This window comes from Cucurbita pepo, chromosome 8, assembly GCF_057944985.1.
Source record: "Cucurbita pepo subsp. pepo isolate OVF chromosome 8, ASM5794498v1, whole genome shotgun sequence".
In the NCBI taxonomy this organism is placed as follows: Eukaryota; Viridiplantae; Streptophyta; class Magnoliopsida; order Cucurbitales; family Cucurbitaceae; genus Cucurbita; species Cucurbita pepo.
Genome location: NC_141805.1, coordinates 11,096,438 through 11,113,802, shown reverse-complemented (window position 1 = coordinate 11,113,802; position 17,365 = coordinate 11,096,438). Strand labels below are relative to the sequence as shown.

Genomic DNA, 17,365 nt, shown 5'->3' with positions numbered 1-17,365 from the left:
GGCTTTGTTTCAGCTCATGTTTTTGCCGCTCACTTTTTTCAACTCCATAACTTTGTCCCCCACACATCAATCTCTTTCCTTCTGCTACAGTTTGAGTAATTTTTTTTTTTTTTAACTCTCTCTCAGTTGTCTCGGCTCTTCTTGTTCTTCCTGTTCTTCTTGTTGTTGTTCATCTTCTACTTATTGAATGCAAGTGTCAAAGAGACAACAACTGGTCTGCCTTTTTTTTACAGTCAGATTGCTTTTCCAATTGTTCCCCCTTTGCTTCTGTAAAAAAAAAACACAGAAAGTGACACATGTTAAGGAGAGAGACCCAGAGTGAGAAAAAAAGAAGGATTTTCCACCCGACAAATCACACTGTTTCAAAACTTGGAGATGGGTTTTGTAAAAAAAGAACTAAAATCTCATCTTTAATCCCAATAAGAAAAATAATTGCTTTGGTCATTGTCAAAACCTTATAATTGTTCTTATTTTGTATTTTACTATATTTGTGGCTGATTTGGGTATCAGATTGATTTTTCATTTCAGGCTAATCATACCAGCAGTGAACTTGGAAAAATCCCATATGAACGAACAGGTAAATTTTCTATTTCTACAATTGGCAAGCTATTTCTTTTGAGGTTAAAACTTAAAAGGAGGAGTTTAAGTCCGTTAAAGAGGAACAATGGAGCTTCATAAGCGTTTTTAGCTTCTGGCTTCTCGTGAGCTTCATAACTGCAGATTAATAATAATATTTTTATTTTTATTTTTGCAGATTGGAAGGTTGACTGAAGAGAAAAACCAAAGCATAGTTGAAAATCTGATAGCGTATACACATTGGGTCTGCAAAAATTGTCAGAACTGCCGGAAAAAAGGTTTCCTTCTTACACACTATGCCTTGTTTGGATGCCCCATTGTTGAAGTAAGGTCTTAGGAAAGGAGGTGACATTTATAACTAAAACACATTAAAAAACAAGGGAACTTCATTTACTTTCTTTTATGCTTATTCATTTCAATTTCAAACACATTATTATTATTGGCATTTATTACAATAAATTTTGGGAGGGTTGGTATCTTGGATGAAGAACTTAAATGAGCCAATTTTGTTAGTTGAGAGTCGTTCATGGTCAAATATCTCTTAGGTATCATCAAATTTTTGGTTGAACCAAATTATGTAGTGAGATCTTACGTTAGTTGGAGAAGAAAACAAAACTTTTTTTTTTTTTATAAGGACGTGGAAACCTCTCCAGCAAGAACGCTGGACTTTGAAAGGGGCGAATTGTGAGATTTTACATCGGTTGGGAGTAGAACGAAACATTCTTTATAAGGGTGTGAAAACCTTTCTAGCGAGGATACTAGCCCTAAAAGGGGGAAAGGTGTATTATGAGGTTACACATCGGTTGGAGAGCATTCTTTATAAGAGTATGAAAACTTCTCTCTAGCAAACATGTTTTAAAAATTTCGAGGAAAAATCCAGTTCAAAGAGGACAATATCGGCTAGCGATAAAGTTAGGCTTTTAAAAAGATGTCGGTAAAAGAGTGATGAATTTATTGAGAGGTAAAGAGTAAGAAATGGTTAGGTGTGGTTTTAGGGAAAGAGAATGAAGTAGGGTTATTTATACTAACATCTGAAATCATGAGATACTCATAAGAAGAATCTAAAACAGAGTAGTAGTTAAATAACAAGGTTATAAAATTGTGAAATGTGGGTGGAATTTATGAGAGCAATAGCAGGTTTTCCATCCCAAAACCCACCAAAGAGGAAGAAGAAGAAGAAGATTTAAGTAAGAACTTTAAAAATACAAGTGTGATGGAAAAAAGAGAAAAAGAGAAAAAGAGAAAGTTAAAGTGAAGGGAGGATTCGAGGGGAATTGTCAGCAAAATCTGCCAAATATACATACACATAAAAGGAATAATTAAAGCATGATGACAGGCAATGGTTGGATTTAGGGTTTAGGAACTCAAACAAGGCAAGCAACCTTCTTAATTCTCTCTTCTCAACATGTTCTAACAGAAACAGAGTAGTAAGTACAGATAGTGCTTCTGTTTTGTTTCAAGTTTCTAAGCCTAAGAATTTGGCCTCTGTTCCTGGGAATTTTGGTTTATTCAACCTTTCTTACTTACTTCTTACACCCTCCTTACAATGAACCAAAAAGATTCATAAAAAGTTGAAAAGGAGTTGGTGGGTTTTGTATATGGTGGTATGAGACGGTTGGCGTAGTTGGTAATGGATGGCTCTGTTTTGCTCTGCCACGCCCCACGCACAACCTGTCCAATCTTCATTTTTCACCCATTTTCACACATCTTTTATTAGTTTGTTATGATGTTTAAGAAGTGGTGGGTGGAGTTAATTAGGCAGTAAATTTCTGGGGTGCGATGAACAGAGCTTCAAATTTAGTTGACGTGAAGCAGTAACCTTTTTAATCACGTGGGTGCAGACATTCAGGCCACAGTTAAAACCTTTTTTTAGCTGACTTCCCCTTCTTTACACTAAAACAAGCTGAATATCTTCAATTATTTTCTTTGGATTTGGATGTCTTTTCTTTTTTCCATTAAACAATAATAAAAAAGAAGGGATTTTTCAGTTGAGTGGCCACTCAAATACTTGCATTCGCATGTGACAAACCCTAATCATTCCCTTCCATTGTCTTTCCTATGCCTTACTTAATTCCTACTTTTATTGTTAATAATAGAGTACCCCTTTAATTAAACTACTTTAACCTTAAATTAAGGCACTAATCAAGATTAAACCTTTCTATTAACACCTGCCCCTAAAGATAAGGCCACATACCCTAGAAGATACAAAGTGTCAGTTTTCTTGAGCAGTGTAAGATGGGGTTAGAGAGAGGAGTGGTATTGTGGTGTAGGGTATAGTTTTGTAAGGCATGTGACAATAAAGGGGAACAAATTTTGTAATATATCATCATCTTTTCTCCTAGAGTATAGATGGGTTCTTGTTTGTGTGAAAAACAAGCCTTTAGGGTCCACCAAACCCACAACAACACAGACCTCTTCGGGCTCTTCCTCTCTCTCTTGCATGTGCCTTACTGATTGGAATGAGTTTTTGATTGAATAGTTCTTCAAGTTTGAATTAAGGTTACAAGCTACCTTATGGACACAAATTTGTAATCTGTTCTTAATTCTATTTTAAGTTTTCTTAAAGTCAATTCTTTGTTTTTTAATCATTTCATTTAGTTTCATATTTGTAGTCAAACACATAAAAAAATATGTGTTTAGGGTATAATTAATGGTGCTAGTGGAGGATGTATGTACTTAATTATTACCCTCTACCTCTATGGGCTGTGTATTCAACCAATGTTCTCAAATTTTTCCTTGGGATCATATTTTTTTTTTCCCCCTCAATAATGTCATATAGGACTGGACCATTGGGGGAAGGGACCTTCTAGGTCAAAACAACATCAATATTATTATATATATTCGAGATGTCTATCCACTGCTAAGTTTTTTAGTAGGGCATATGTACGCTATGGGGACGAAACATAAAGTCTTACTCTAAAAGAGGTAGATCCTTTGAGTAAAGTGAAAATGTTCGATGAGTCGAACCAAACATATAGTTTGATTTGAACACTAAATTCGTAGGTTCAAATAGTGTTCAAGTTTTGATGAGAAGTGAAAGCAACCTATCAATGTAACAGCTCAAACCTACTACTAGTAGATAATGTAACCGTCCAAGCCTCTATCAAACCTCACAGTTTTAAAACGTGTATGCTAGGGAGAAATCTGTTGGGGATTATTGGGAGTGAGTCCCACATTGGCTAAGTTAGGGAGTGATCGTGAGTTTATAAGTGATGAATACTATCTCTATTAGTATGAGGCCTTTTGGAGAAGCCGAAAGCAAAGTCATGAGAGCTTATGCTCAAAATGGACAATATCATAACATTGTGGAGAGTTGTGATTCCTAACAACATCTACACATCCTTGCAAAGAATATTTCGAAATGGAGGTTGGACTGTGGAATGAGACGAACAAATTAAGGAGAGGAGTTGTTATTAGATTTTAAAAAAGCACTTTCACCGTCCTAAACAGACCCTAAACCCTACTAATTAAAAATTAAAATCATGAAAAGAAGTGCTTTTTGGTCACTTCCAGACATGATTTCTCCAATTCAGTAACTTAGCTTACACTCTTTCCTGCTAAATTACAGACAGAGACAACCTTTTATGATTATGAATTAGGGGAATTACAGACCATACTTTTTTAGGGTTTAATTTAATGATTCATTACAAACCCTAATTTTTAATTTTATTTAAAATGAAAAGGGATTAATATAATATATTTAACTTTGGGGAATTCAAAAATAATAATTATTATACCCAAGATCTTAATAGTTGAAAGTGGCAAATCTTTGACAACCCAATTGAATGGACTAGAGCTAAACAAAAACATCATAACATTAACATGTGCTGTGTACAACATTAAATAAATAAAGAACATAGTATTGGGTCAAAGTGGATAATATCTACTAACGATGAGTTTATGTTACATTATTAGTGTTTGTATATAGTCACAATCTCACGTTCTTTTTCCTTTTTCTTTTATTTATTTATTTTTTTGTTGATAAGAATTGTGAGATTACTATTATATTGCAACTATTTGAAGTATTATTTGAAATTGACGAATGATGAGAAATAAATTAAGAAATGAGATAAAGCGAAAAAAGCACGTTGTTTGGTTAGGTTGGAAGTTGAATCACTTCGGTCTCTTCATGGTATTATTTGGATTAAATTTTGATCTTTATGGTTCCTAAACCTTAGCTCATTGCATGTGACACTTTTTTTTTTTTTTCTTTCTTTTGGGTTTTACATATATATTAGTTATGCATATTTATTATTATTATTAGCAAAAAAGAGAAGAGATTAGGGGTGAGAAATTACAAAGTTTTGTTATTTTACTTTTTGGGGTTAAAAAAATAAAAATGAGAACTCATTTTCAATATAATACAAAGTGGTATGAGATGGCACACATTATTAGCAACTCATATGATCAATTTGTCACCACTCATAATTTTTTTTTATAATCAAAATATAATTTTGAAATTAAAAAAAAAATAAAAAATTGGAGGAAGGGAAATATGTTGAGTTCCAAATCTTAGTTGTTTTCCACAATGATACTTTTTTTTTAAAAAAAATTATTAAAAAAAAAAAGAGTTAAATTAAAAAGCATATTATTAATGAGTATATATAGTGAGTAAGGCACATGCATTAAGCATCTTAGTCTACCTTTCCAAGTCTTTATTTATGGATCTAAGTGGATGTCATTTTAAACTTGCACTTTTAAAATGCAAAATAAAACTAATTCATGTTTATAAAGTTTACATTTTCAGTATAATTAAGACTCACTATCATGTCCAAAATCTGAAGACTATTCTCATAAATTAATATGGGTTCTTTTAATTATTTAAAATATGGATTTTCTTAATTGACATTACTTTTACAGATTTGTAGTATAAGAATTAAAGAGGTCCAGACATTAGAGGTCGACGAGCGAAAATAGGTTATAAAAGGGAAATAACGTAGAAATTGAAGAGATTGGTAAGAATTTGGAGTGATGGAAGGTTTTAAGGAACAAAATAATGGGAAGCATGACCAAGATGATCGAAAGACTTTAAAAGTTCTTTTAGTCATTTAAAATGGCACGTCATAGTCTAAGTCCATCGTTAGTAGATATTGTTTATTTTGGGTTGATCGGGGCGACACACTGGTCGTAGTAGTGTTAGACCCTCTCCATAGTAAATGCGTTTTAAAATTCAAAGCAAACAATATCTACTAGTGATGGGCTTGAGCTATTATAGCCTCTACTTCCGATTTTGAGGCATTCCATCTATTTTATCTCAATTTTCATCTTAATATTTTGATCATTTTTGTTGGTAGTCCACATGTATCACCTTATGTAAGACTGTCCTTCTCCTTCCCAGGACGTATGGCGGTCGGTCTCTTCTTCTTCTTTCCTTCACCTTTCGTACCTAAATAGGTGTTTGTTCGCTTCTTTCTCGGGGAATGGAGTCTCCGGTCAAGCAACTAATTCATTTCCTCTGCCTGTAAAGGTTCTTCAAATAGCATCCTCTCCTGTTTCGACTGAGCCTTCAACCACTCTATCTTCGCTTCCTCTCCTCTCTCTGAACTGTAACTATAAAAGAAGAAGAGAGATTAATGATCAATAACTACTTAGCCTCTCCCGGATTTCAGAGTTCCCTAGGTGAAAATACAAAATTGCCCTTCATTATGTTTGTATGTATGTTGACGATTGATTCATTCAAGGGTTTGTTGGATGGAATATATTTTATCTCAATGTCTTGTTTTTTTTTTTGTTTCTTTTCTCTATTCATCTAAACATTTCTTCTTTTGTTTTGCCTTTCTCTCTCATTTTCCACCACTTTATTTGCTTTTCCACAAGAAATTACCAATACCCACAAATAAAAATTGAATCTTTCGAACGGGAACGTACCAATTTATAAAAAATATATCTCAAATGAGAAAAAAACAGTTATTTTCAAAGATACGAACGTCTGATTTTTCAATTGAAACATATATCTTAACATCAGTTCATCCATAGGAAAAGAAAAAGAGCATGTTTCCATGATGAAAGGAGGGGTTGAGGGTTTGAATTTTAAGGTAGTTTGCCATAATTTTGTCAGCAAAATAAACCACAGCTCATGCACAATAACCACATAAAAAGAAAAGAAAAAGGAAAGAAAGGGAAAGGAAGAGTGTACATTAATTTATCCAAACACCTTTTTATGACGATCGATAGTACCTCGCCAAGAATCATCTAACGTGTTTATCTCTTAAATTTGGTTGAATTAATCGTGTATTCTCTTTTCATTCGTTAAAAGAATTTCACATTATATCTTATCAACTAGAAATTTGATGTTTGACCATTAGCTTTGTAGTAAGAATGAAGATAGTGATTTCTGATTGAAATTGATGGTTTGGTTCGTTAATGATATCAAATTCAAAACATTTTACATCAATTTGTCAACATCATGACATTATTGATACTCAATCCGAATAGTTCGTAGCATTGAGAAACGATTACGAAGAACAATCAAGCATAATGATTTAAAATATGAACTATTTCGAGCCGTATAAGATAGGACGTGAATAATCTTAAAAGATGAGAGCAGAGAGAGAGCATGTGCAGAGGCTAAATAATTGAAGTTAACAGAGGATGATGGCTGATAGCATCTTCTCTCAAAATCTTCCAAACAAAGGGAAAGTGTGCAATCAACACCAAATTTTTGAACTATGGGACCCTTTTGCCTTACCCACTTTCGACCCTAACTCTTTACCTAACTTCCTCAACTTCATCTCACTTCGCTTCATTAAATCTCGAGGACCCAACTCTTTTCAATACGAGAAATTGACCCATTATGTATCACTGTCAGCTCATGATTTTAAAACGCGTCTATCATGGAGAGACTCTAACCCTACTCTAACTAGTGTCTCGCATTGTCTAGTGACTGGTTCTGATACTATTTGTAACAGCCTAAGCCCATCACCCGTTATGTATCATCATTAGCCACACGGTTTTAACACACGTTTGGTAGGGAGAAGTTTCGGCTTCTTTCTTGTCTCCAACCGATATGAGATATCAAACTTATATGCTGGTGTAGCAATTTAAGATGCAAGTTCATTACCTATGAGTTGACGTCTAACCCATCAAAATCGTGACAAGAAGTCTTTAGATGTTGAACTTCGAGATTTCATCGACAATTTGAGCACAATTCAACTAATTAAGTAGGTTCTTTTGACCAAAAAAGTTGAGCGTTTTGAATTTTCAAACTTAAATAGCGTCCCATGGTGAAGTTTTTGGGCTGGCAAGATGCTATAGCAGCCCACAAGGCCACAATCATGATGGACTTAGTTGCCTCATATCAAGAACACTAAGTACTTCGAAAATTCAAAGAGGGAGGTGTAGAAAAGTAAGAGACTCAACTTGGCTTCCGGGTGGGCTTAAACTGGTACAAACAACATTAGAGCTAGACATCGAATGGTGTGCTAGCGAGGATGCTAAGTCCCAAGAAGGTAGATTGTGGAGATCAAACATTGGTCGGAGAGAGAAACAAAACATTTCTTATAAGGGTGTGAAACCCGTGAGGCTGTAACAGGCCCCCAAAAGGTAAATTGTGAGATCGCACATCAAACATTCATGAAACAGTACTGTTGCAACAGACTACAGTGATTAATATCTCAATATTCTTTATAAGAATGTAGAGCGTATCGGGTGAGATTGGAGAGGTTTTTTCTCAAACCCGACAAAGTCTTATTTTTCTTGTTTGGATAAACAAACCCATCTGTAAATTGGTCAATGAGATTATCTTCATTTATTATTTATTTATTTATTGGAATCTCACTTTTTTTTTTAATTTATTTATTTATTCAATTTGTCCATATAATACTACTAAAACCCATGCTCTTTCATCTCCTTCCTTTTGGCTCCTTCTTCCCCTTCAGATTCTTTCTATTTAATACGTTATATTTTTAATTTTGCATCTAATAAAACATATTTAGGTTAAAAATCTAATACGTGCCATACCATTATGTAAAAGAGAAGAGGCGAGCCCAACCTCACCTCATCTGCTCGACCTCATGAGAGACATGTACCTTGCATGCTCCTCGTTCGTGCAATCCTAATGTCCCAGTAATTCAAAAAAGAATCGATGAAACCCTAAAAGAGTTTGCTAGCTAGAGCTCTCTTCGTCCTTGATAATGTTAAAAAATAGTCATCGTGCTTTTACATATAAATCTCTCGAGTTTTTGAAAGTCGAAACTTAGTTGATTGATGGATGTGATTTAGATTATCCATTAGCTTTTGGTTTTTGGTCCAATCATTAAATAAAAATGGAAATTATTTGTTTAATCGAGAGTTCATAGGATTAAATTAAGTGGACTTCTGTGCTTAATTAAACTCTTATGATGGCTATTAACAAAATACAAACAAAAACAAAAGGAAGAGCCAAACTTTGCATCATTTACACACCGAAAAAAAAAAAAAAACATGAACATGAACATGAACATCTTCAGCCATCAAGAAACACATTGCTGCAGCTACTAGAAGTGATCAGCTGCTTAATTTCCTCAAGCCCATAATCCATCAATGGAGAAGCTTCCATCCACATATCATGATCATGAAATTGTTTTACAAAGCTCATTCTCTTCTTCTCGTCCTCGACTCCGATGCCTCCTCCGTTACCGTACTCGGCGTCGGAGGAGCTGCAACTGGCTTGATCCCTTCCGAACACGAGGAGGCCGTGATCGGATTTGACATCGTAATTATTTTGAGCTCGGTTTGAATTGATGATAAAGGTTTGATCTTGAGAGGTGGAGATCAAATTTGTGGGGTTTAGAAGAGTGGATGAGAATGAGATGGTGTCTAATAAAGTGGAAAACGTCCCATTAGGGTTTGGGAAGCTTGGGAAGTTGCTATGATCTGAGTATGAAGATGGTGATGAAGATGATGATGAATTTGTTGAGGAAGTTTGAAGAAAATGGGAAAGCAATCCATGTGGGGTTGTGTTTTGAGACAAGATATTGTTTGTACCCATTAGTTTCTTCTTCAATTTCGTGTTCCAGTAGTTCTTTATGTCGTTGTCTGTTCTTCCCGGTAGTTGTGTTGCAATCACTGACCACCTATACACGTTCAAAATCGACATTAGAGCGTGAATCTAAACATAACTAAATTATTCGTTCGGGATCATAACTAAAAAAATACCTGCTTCCAATGGTAGTAAAGAGATGGTAAATTATCCGATCTTCATCCTCAGTAAAATCTCCATGTTTGATATCAGGTCTCAAATAATTCAGCCACCTCAATCTACAACTTTTCCCACATCTCTTCAAACCTACCCAACACGTGATTAACACAAACATGAGCATAATTCAATTGATTTCGAACATGTTTCTTCGATTTGATCGGTAAAGTTCGAATCTTTGACGAACTTTTTCAAAACCCAGATGGAAAAAACGAAGAAAGAGAGAGATTAATACCCGCTTTTTGTGGGAGAGAGATCCAATTTCCTCCAGTTCCATGTTTTTGAATATAGTGTTTGAGCTTTGCATCTTCTTCAGGGGACCATGGCCCTCTCTTCACATTAGCTTTATCACAGCATGGAGTTCTTCCCATCTTTCTCTCTCTAAATTTACAACCCACAAACAGAGAGAGAGAGAGAGAGATTTGATGTTATTAATGTTTCAAAAAGACAACACTCTTCCTTCTCTTATTGAGAAAGAGATCAGCACACAAGTCAACAAAAAATTTAAAATTTAAAAAAATCGCCCAAAATGAACGTTTTTTATGACACCCAATCGAGACCACGTCTAAATGAAAACACTTTCTCTAGAATGCATGTGAGTAAGAACAAAACATGTCAGAAAAACACATGTTGTCCGTGGAATTACCATTCATCCTTAAAAAGTGACAAGTAGATAACATGACCATGGACGGTTGGAATCCAATAAAAACAAAAATGAAAAATATAGGAGCACGTTGAGGATGATGGGATGTTTGGGATTTAAAAATATTTGGAGCACTAAATTTATTTGGTTAGAAAAAGATGGAATTGGGTTGATTATTTAATTTAATTTTGGGGGTGGTCCAATTAAATGATATTTGTCTCTTTGTCACACCTATAATAATATATTCCCTAGCTAGCTAAAAAGCTTGATGTATATTTATTAATTGTGTGGGGAATACTTATACTTAATTATTGTTCATGCAATGTATGTATTCCTTTTATTTTATTTCTTTTGTATTATATTATTCACGATAAAATGCCAGTTTTTCCTCGTTGTTTATTTTGTGTCCTTTTCTATATGCCAACCTTTTATAAAATGTCTCAAACATATTTGTAAAAATAACGATTGAAATAGGAGGTTGGGACGGGGACGGGGACGGGGACGGAGAAGCTATCTCCATCCCCACTCCAAGAACATCGACTCGGGTCCCCAAGTGTTTGAAAGAACTATTACTAATTAAAAGGATTGAAATTTATTTAGGATGTTATTGTCAAAATTGTGGCTTTTAAATTTCAAAAGGGAAGAAAGACGCCGAAATGGACTATTTACCTAAGAATATTAACTTTTCACTTACCATTCACATTACAATTTCAAACTATCTTTCGAGAAACTGAGTGGTAAAACTTATCGAATTCCTTCATGCCTCTATCTCTCTCTATATATATATAACACACTCTTTGTGAGCTACCTAACTCGAAGGCTCGATATTAGATGAGTCAAGCCCTATAGAATTGCCTAAGCCTACCACTATCAGATATTGTATTCTTTCGGCTTTTGTTTCTAGACTTTTCCTTAAGGTTTTAAAACACTGTCTGCTAATGAGAGGTTTCCACACTCTTATAAAGAATGTTTCGTTCTCCTTTCCAACCAATACAGTATCTCACAATCTACCCCTTATAAGAAAGTAGACGCATTTTAAAACTTTGGGAGGAAACCCACAAGGGAATGCTCAAAGAGAACAATATCTACTAGCAGTGGACTTCAACTGTTACAAATGGCATCAGAGGCAGACACTAGGTGATGTGCCAATGAGGAGGCTGGCCACCAAGAGGGTGGATTGTGAGATTCCACCTCGATTGGAGAGGGAAACAAATCATTTCTTATAAGGGTGTGGAAATCTTTCCCTAACAGACGTGTATTAAAATTGTGAGAATGATGACACTAATAATATTTGGAACTAGCCTGCTAATAAAACCCACCTCAAGTTTAACTTCGCAAACTTCACTTCAGCTCAGCTCAAATCGACATCACCTAAACTTAAGCATCAAAGAGCATTAGACACAACACAACTCGAACATGAACTTTTTCTTATTTCAACTCAACGTCCCACTTCAGTATCCATGTCACCCGAATTCTCTCATCGACATTATCATTAAATACATGGTTGAAAAACATAGATATGTTCGAGATAACCAATGATATGAATTCGTTTTTCCGCTCGACAATATTGACCCATTGAAAGTACATGTAGAAACGTGTTTTGGTTATCTTCTTCATAAAATACATAATACCCACAAAAGAAGCATCATTTTCAGCCTTGCCTAACTAGTTGACAAAGATAAATACCCAACAACAATTTCAACCCGCCATCCACATTAATCAATAAACCCTAAAAAAATGACTTCTTGGGCTACAAGTCATTGTTTTTATTATTATTAATTAAACCATAGTGACAAACATATATATATATATATATATATATATATATATATATATATATATATATATATATATATATATGTATGTATGTATAAGTCAAAGGTTTTAGTAATTTTAAGACATAACAAAGCATAAGACAAAGACAATAATGTCTCGTGTTTTGGGATCGAAGAATTGACCAGCCAAAGCTCATACCTCACATGCATTCATTTTGTAAATGTATTTGAATATAATTGATTGATTATAACTTAAGATATTAATGTATACTCTTTTTTATTATATAGTTTTAATCAACCATTTATGTGTATCTTCTGTAGCATCACGCAAACATCAATGTCCATATGTATTTTTTTAACACATATTTCAATTAATTAAATCAATAGTTTAGTGTAAGTGTAGGTTTTTTTTTTCTTTTTAGCTACAAAATCTATGAACTAATGTTTTTTTTCTTATGGTAAGCGTGGACTTCAAAAAAATATTCTTTTGTTTAGGGTTTGAGTTATTTTTGTTCGAGTTGACTTGAAATTACTTGGAAAGTTAAAAGCAAATGGGTCGTGTGACGCCCGATACATAAATGAGCTGATATCACATCAAAATGAGAATGATCGAAGGATATTGTGACACTTGAGTAAATGAACCAAGACCACATTCGAATATGTAACCGTCAAAATCTACTACTAATAGATATTGTATGCTTCGGCCCGTTGCGTATCACCATCAGTGTCGTGGTTTTAAAACGCGTCTAGTAAGGAGAACATGTGAATAAAGACAAAACATGCTTAAAAGACACGTGTTAGAAATAGTTAATGAGAGTCAAAATCGTTTGTAGTAGCAATAATAATGATTGCTTCTAACTAGCAAGCTAGATGTTGATCACCTAACCTTTCAATGATTCAAAGTTGGTAAAAGGGTGAGAGTTTTAGGCAGGTTGGGCCACCTAAAAGTTTTCACAATTAGCAAACTTCATGTGGAATGTTAAAAACAATAAAGGAAAAAGCAGGCAAATGAGTTCTGGTTAAGGTTGTTGGTTCTTGTTTTCTTGTCGAGATTTAGCAAATGGCCATGTTTGTCGGGATCCTTAGAAGATGCGTTTTAAATTAAAATCATGAAGCTAATGCGATACGTAATGGACCAAAGCAGATAGTATATGTTAGCGATAGGCTTGGACGGTTACAAATGGTATCAAAGCCAATCACCAAGTGGTGTGCCAACATTCCAAGAACAGAGTGGATTGTGAGATCTCATATTGGTTGGAGAGGGGAACGAACCATTTATTATAAAGACGTGAAAACCTCTCCCTAAAAAACGCGTTTTAAAACCATGAGGCTGACAACGATACGTAACAGGCCAAAGCGGATAATATCTACTAGCGGTGGGTTGCACTGTTACAATTGGTATCAAACCTAGTTACCAAACGGTGTACCAACAAGGACACTGGCTCCCAAAGGGATGGATTGTGAGATCTCACATCGGTTGGAGAGGGGAGCGAAACAGTTCTTATGAGAATGAAAAAACATCTCCTTAGAAGACGTGTTTTAAAACCATGAGGCTGACGACGATACGTTACGGACCAAAACGGATTATATCTACTAGCGGTGGGTTGTGCTGCTACATTGGCATCAAAGCTAGTTACCAAGTGGTGTGCCAGCGTCGAGGACGCTGGCCCCAAAGGGGGTGGATTGTGAGATCTCACATCAATTGGAGAGGGGATCGAACATTTATTATAAGGGCATGGAAACATCTCCCTAACAAACACGTTTTAAAACCGTAAAGCTAACAGCAATACATAACGGATCAAAGCGGACTATATCTACTAGCGGTGGGCTTACGACAGTAAACTACAAATTTGCAGTATCCAACACCATATGAGTGTGTGTAGTAAGCCACTATAACATTTACAAGTCACTAAGTCACTATTCAGTACAAGATAAGAGTCTATTCTGATCATCCATTATGTTAATTGGTAATAGCATAAATGAATAGTAACCATTAAGAAAAAGAATACAATTCTGATAGATTGTATGAGAACACCTAATCATAAAGGCCATCTTCATGCCAGATATCAACCAAGAAGTCTACCATTTCCTGCACAATCCAATCCAGACAAGTTTCATTAAAGTAATCGAAAGGGAAGGATGAGGATGAGGATGAGGATGAACAAACAAAACCTTACAGCTAATGGAATAGGCTGCTGAAAGGGCTCTGCAGTCAAAAGAAGATCTTCATAAGTTGTTGTCCAGCTGCAACATGGAACGCATCGTCAATGGCTAAACACTTGGAAACGGTAGCCCAAGAATGGCTTTGAAACTGATGCTTGAAGCTAAATGAATACCTCAAGATTGGTTCCATCGGTGGTGCTCGTTGCACGTTTTCAAAACGGTCGCCTACCCATTCCCTTCTTTGTTCATGCCAAGCTATCTCCGCTGTTCAGAAAACGATGCACAACACGACTTTTACTATGATATTTGATGCGAGGGTGGGAGATTCAAACTTCATTCCTCTTAGTCGATCATATATGTCTTGACCAATATCAAAGAGTATGAGATTCAATCCTAGATTTTAACGATTTACCGTGGTTGACAAATGCGGTGGTGTCGTTGGACTTGTCATTAATGGCAACCTTTGAATCAACTGAAGAATGGTTTCCATTTCCATTCAAATTAGGATTTGTGTAGCTGATTTCCATTTTCTCCATAATGAACAACCAAACATTGCCTTAAAAGACTGATCTGTACATGAAACAAAGATAAAGAGTCCCATGAGAAGAATTGATATACGTTTCAGAAAATTTGATGTAGTCCCATTTAAGTATCTATATTGCAATACAATATCCCCTCCGGCGTAGGTGTTTTATAAGGCACAAGGTCTAACATGTAGATGCCTCTAGGATGGGGCCTATGAGCAAAGCACAAAGTAAGGTATGAGCTTGAGTAAGATGAGTTGTATATGCATGTGGTTTAAGAACACTGTAATTTGGGAAGTAACTATCATAATTTGAGGTACTTTAACCCTCTCTCTCTCTCGAATCCTCTCACTCAAGCCTAAGCCAACTACTAAACCGATGCATACTTGTGAGATCCCACATCGGTTGGAGATGGGAACAAAACATTTCTTATAAGAGTGTGGAACCTCTCTCTAGTAGACGCATTTTAAAACCTTGAGGGGAAGCCCATAAGGGAAAGTCCAAAAAGGACAATATCTGCTAGTGGTGGGCTTAAGGTGTTACAAATAGTATTAGAGCCAGACACCAGGCCATGTGCCAGCGAGAATGATGGGCACCAAGGGGGGTGGATTGTGAGGTCGCACATAGGTTGGAGAGGGAAACGAAACATTACTTATAAGAGTGTGAAAACATCTCCCTAGTAGACGCGTGTGCTTGGATTGTTATAGATGGTATCAGAGCCAGACACTCACATCTCCCTAGTAGACCGTTTTAAAACCTTGAAGGGAAGCCCAGAAGGGAAAACCTAAAGAGAACAATATCTGCTAGTGGTGTGCTTGGGCTGTTACCAATGGTATCAGAGCCAGACACCGGGCAATGTGTCAGCAAGGACATTGGGCCCCAAGGGGGTGGTGGATTGTGAGATCTCACATCAGTTGGAGAGGAAAACGAAACATTACTTATAAGAGTGTGGAAACATCTCCCTAATAAACACGTTTTAAAACTGCGAGGCTAACGACGATAGTAACAAGCCAAAGCAAACAATATCTGCTAGCGGTGAGCTTGGGCTGTCACAATACCTTTACCCTTTCCCACACTCATATAACATATCACCTTCATTCCAATCCTTTAACCCCATCAACTTTGTCCCTTCGAACATCCCCTCTCCCATGAATCCATGATACTCAAAAGCTTCTTTAGGTCTCATTTTGTTAGATTAGGGAGCCTTTTTTTGTTTTAGTTTAGCCTCTGGCCGTGTCTATGTTGTTTTCAAGGCACTAAGTAACTTAAAAGCCACATCCAAAACATTGCACTGAAGCTCTCTAGCTTGTTAAACACTTTCTTCATTACATACACAAACAACATTTAACCATTTGAAAGAAATCCACAGACCCATCAATGGAATCTCAACCTTAATCTAATCAAACAGTTCAATCTCTCTCAATAAGTTCACAAATCCATGTTTTCCAAATCATCCCCCAACTCTGTTACTTCCCAACCACATTTCAGAACACAAATCACAAGACAAAAACAGCAATCACCATAAAGCAACGATGATTCAGATCAACCAACAACAAAAATTAAAAAAAATCCAGAAAGAAAAACACCAACAAAGGTTCCCAAACAAGCAGAAATGGCACGAGAATTTCAGGAAGTAGGGCAGATGGGCAGTACCTTTTAATCCCCCAAAACAGAGTAAACAGTGAACCCTGTAAGGAATCGTCAAGTATGGGGTTGATCTCGAGCGAAATTACCGAAGAAGAAAAGGCCCCCCTCTTCAGCATTCGCCACAGATTAAACCCGAAAGAAAGCGAGAAAAGAAAGTGGACTCGGCGCAGATTCTTCTGCACTAAACGGCGAATAACAGTGGCAGTTTCCTTTGATCCAACCGCCGAAACTGAGCCAGGTGTTGATAGATCTATGGTTGAGGGTTACTGTCGAAAACCCATATGGGACCCCAACATTTGAAGAACAGATCTGGGGTGCAATGGATTTGGGAATCCTGCATTCTGGGTCTCTTGTTTTAATGGCATTTCACTTTTGTATTTTCTGGGGATACGGATTATGTTATCATCTTCTATAGACCGTTCAATATGATACCCCATTAAATAAACATCCAATTTATGAAGTTTGGTAATGCTGGGAGGGAACTGGTACTGTCGTACGATCTTCATTGAAGCACCCATGGAACCAATAATGGAGCCTTCCAGATCTTACCAAAATTAACTCATAAATTCTCTCTTATTATTAATTAAAATAAAATTAAAAGTTTAATAATTTATTAGACGTCTTTCAGTGTTTGCCCGCATATTAAAAATAAATACTAACTTAATATCTTTATTTAAATTTGTCGGTAGGACGGTTGCAAAATACAAATCTGTTTTCCGTTTGAATGTGTTACAAAACAAAAAATAAGAAGTCGGATAATGTCGTGTCTATCATTTCCAACATGTTTTTTTTTAATGTCTATATAATATTGTCTAATATAGATTTGATTATATTATATTTAAGAACTATTAAATATATGTGT

The 17,365-nt window shown here is 35.7% G+C and overlaps 2 protein-coding genes and 1 long non-coding RNA gene across 4 annotated transcripts; 1 reads left to right on the top strand and 2 right to left on the bottom strand.

The window, feature by feature from the left end:
- Positions 1-1,055, top strand: LOC111799993 (uncharacterized). The gene is made up of 2 exons (XR_015422228.1): positions 1-577; positions 755-1,055. It is a non-coding gene; the product is annotated as an uncharacterized LOC111799993 (long non-coding RNA).
- Positions 1,056-8,866: 7,811 nt separating this feature from the next.
- RAX2 (Duplicated homeodomain-like superfamily protein) lies at positions 8,867-10,191 on the bottom strand. Its single transcript, XM_023684836.2, has 3 exons — positions 9,987-10,191; positions 9,712-9,841; positions 8,867-9,629 (listed from the first exon to the last, which is right to left on the bottom strand). The coding sequence occupies exons 1-3, from the start codon at positions 10,120-10,122 to the stop codon at positions 9,020-9,022; spliced, it is 876 nt and encodes a 291-aa protein (XP_023540604.2). The 5' UTR covers positions 10,123-10,191; the 3' UTR covers positions 8,867-9,019.
- A 3,856-nt stretch (positions 10,192-14,047) lies between these two features.
- Positions 14,048-16,899, bottom strand: LOC111799647 (uncharacterized). 2 transcript variants are annotated; one of them, XM_087125925.1, is made up of 5 exons: positions 16,510-16,899; positions 14,745-14,888; positions 14,506-14,596; positions 14,342-14,413; positions 14,048-14,258 (listed from the first exon to the last, which is right to left on the bottom strand). In XM_087125925.1, the coding sequence occupies exons 2-5, from the start codon at positions 14,866-14,868 to the stop codon at positions 14,249-14,251; spliced, it is 297 nt and encodes a 98-aa protein (XP_086982051.1). In that variant the 5' UTR covers positions 14,869-14,888; positions 16,510-16,899; the 3' UTR covers positions 14,048-14,248. The 2 variants fall into 2 exon arrangements, with proteins under 2 accessions (XP_086982051.1, XP_086982050.1); XM_087125924.1 differs by having other exon boundaries at positions 14,347-14,413; positions 16,510-16,893.
- Positions 16,900-17,365: the final 466 nt, after the last annotated feature.

What these genes read in the sequence shown, in the direction of transcription:
- LOC111799647 (XM_087125924.1), bottom strand. Translation starts at nt 14,868, where the DNA reads ATGGAGAAAATGGAAATCAGCTACACAAATCCTAATTTGAATGGAAAT. An exon ending in CACCGCATTTGTCAACCACG is followed by an intron (nt 14,597 to 14,744) that starts GTAAATCGTTAA and finishes TTTTCTGAACAG; the next exon opens with CGGAGATAGCTTGGCATGAA. An exon ending in CCGATGGAACCAATCTTGAG is followed by an intron (nt 14,414 to 14,505) that starts GTATTCATTTAG and finishes TCCATGTTGCAG; the next exon opens with CTGGACAACAACTTATGAAG.
- RAX2 (XM_023684836.2), bottom strand. Translation starts at nt 10,122, where the DNA reads ATGGGAAGAACTCCATGCTGTGATAAAGCTAATGTGAAGAGAGGGCCA. An exon ending in CTCTCTCCCACAAAAAGCGG is followed by an intron (nt 9,842 to 9,986) that starts GTATTAATCTCT and finishes CGTGTTGGGTAG; the next exon opens with GTTTGAAGAGATGTGGGAAA. An exon ending in TTTACTACCATTGGAAGCAG is followed by an intron (nt 9,630 to 9,711) that starts GTATTTTTTTAG and finishes GAACGTGTATAG; the next exon opens with GTGGTCAGTGATTGCAACAC.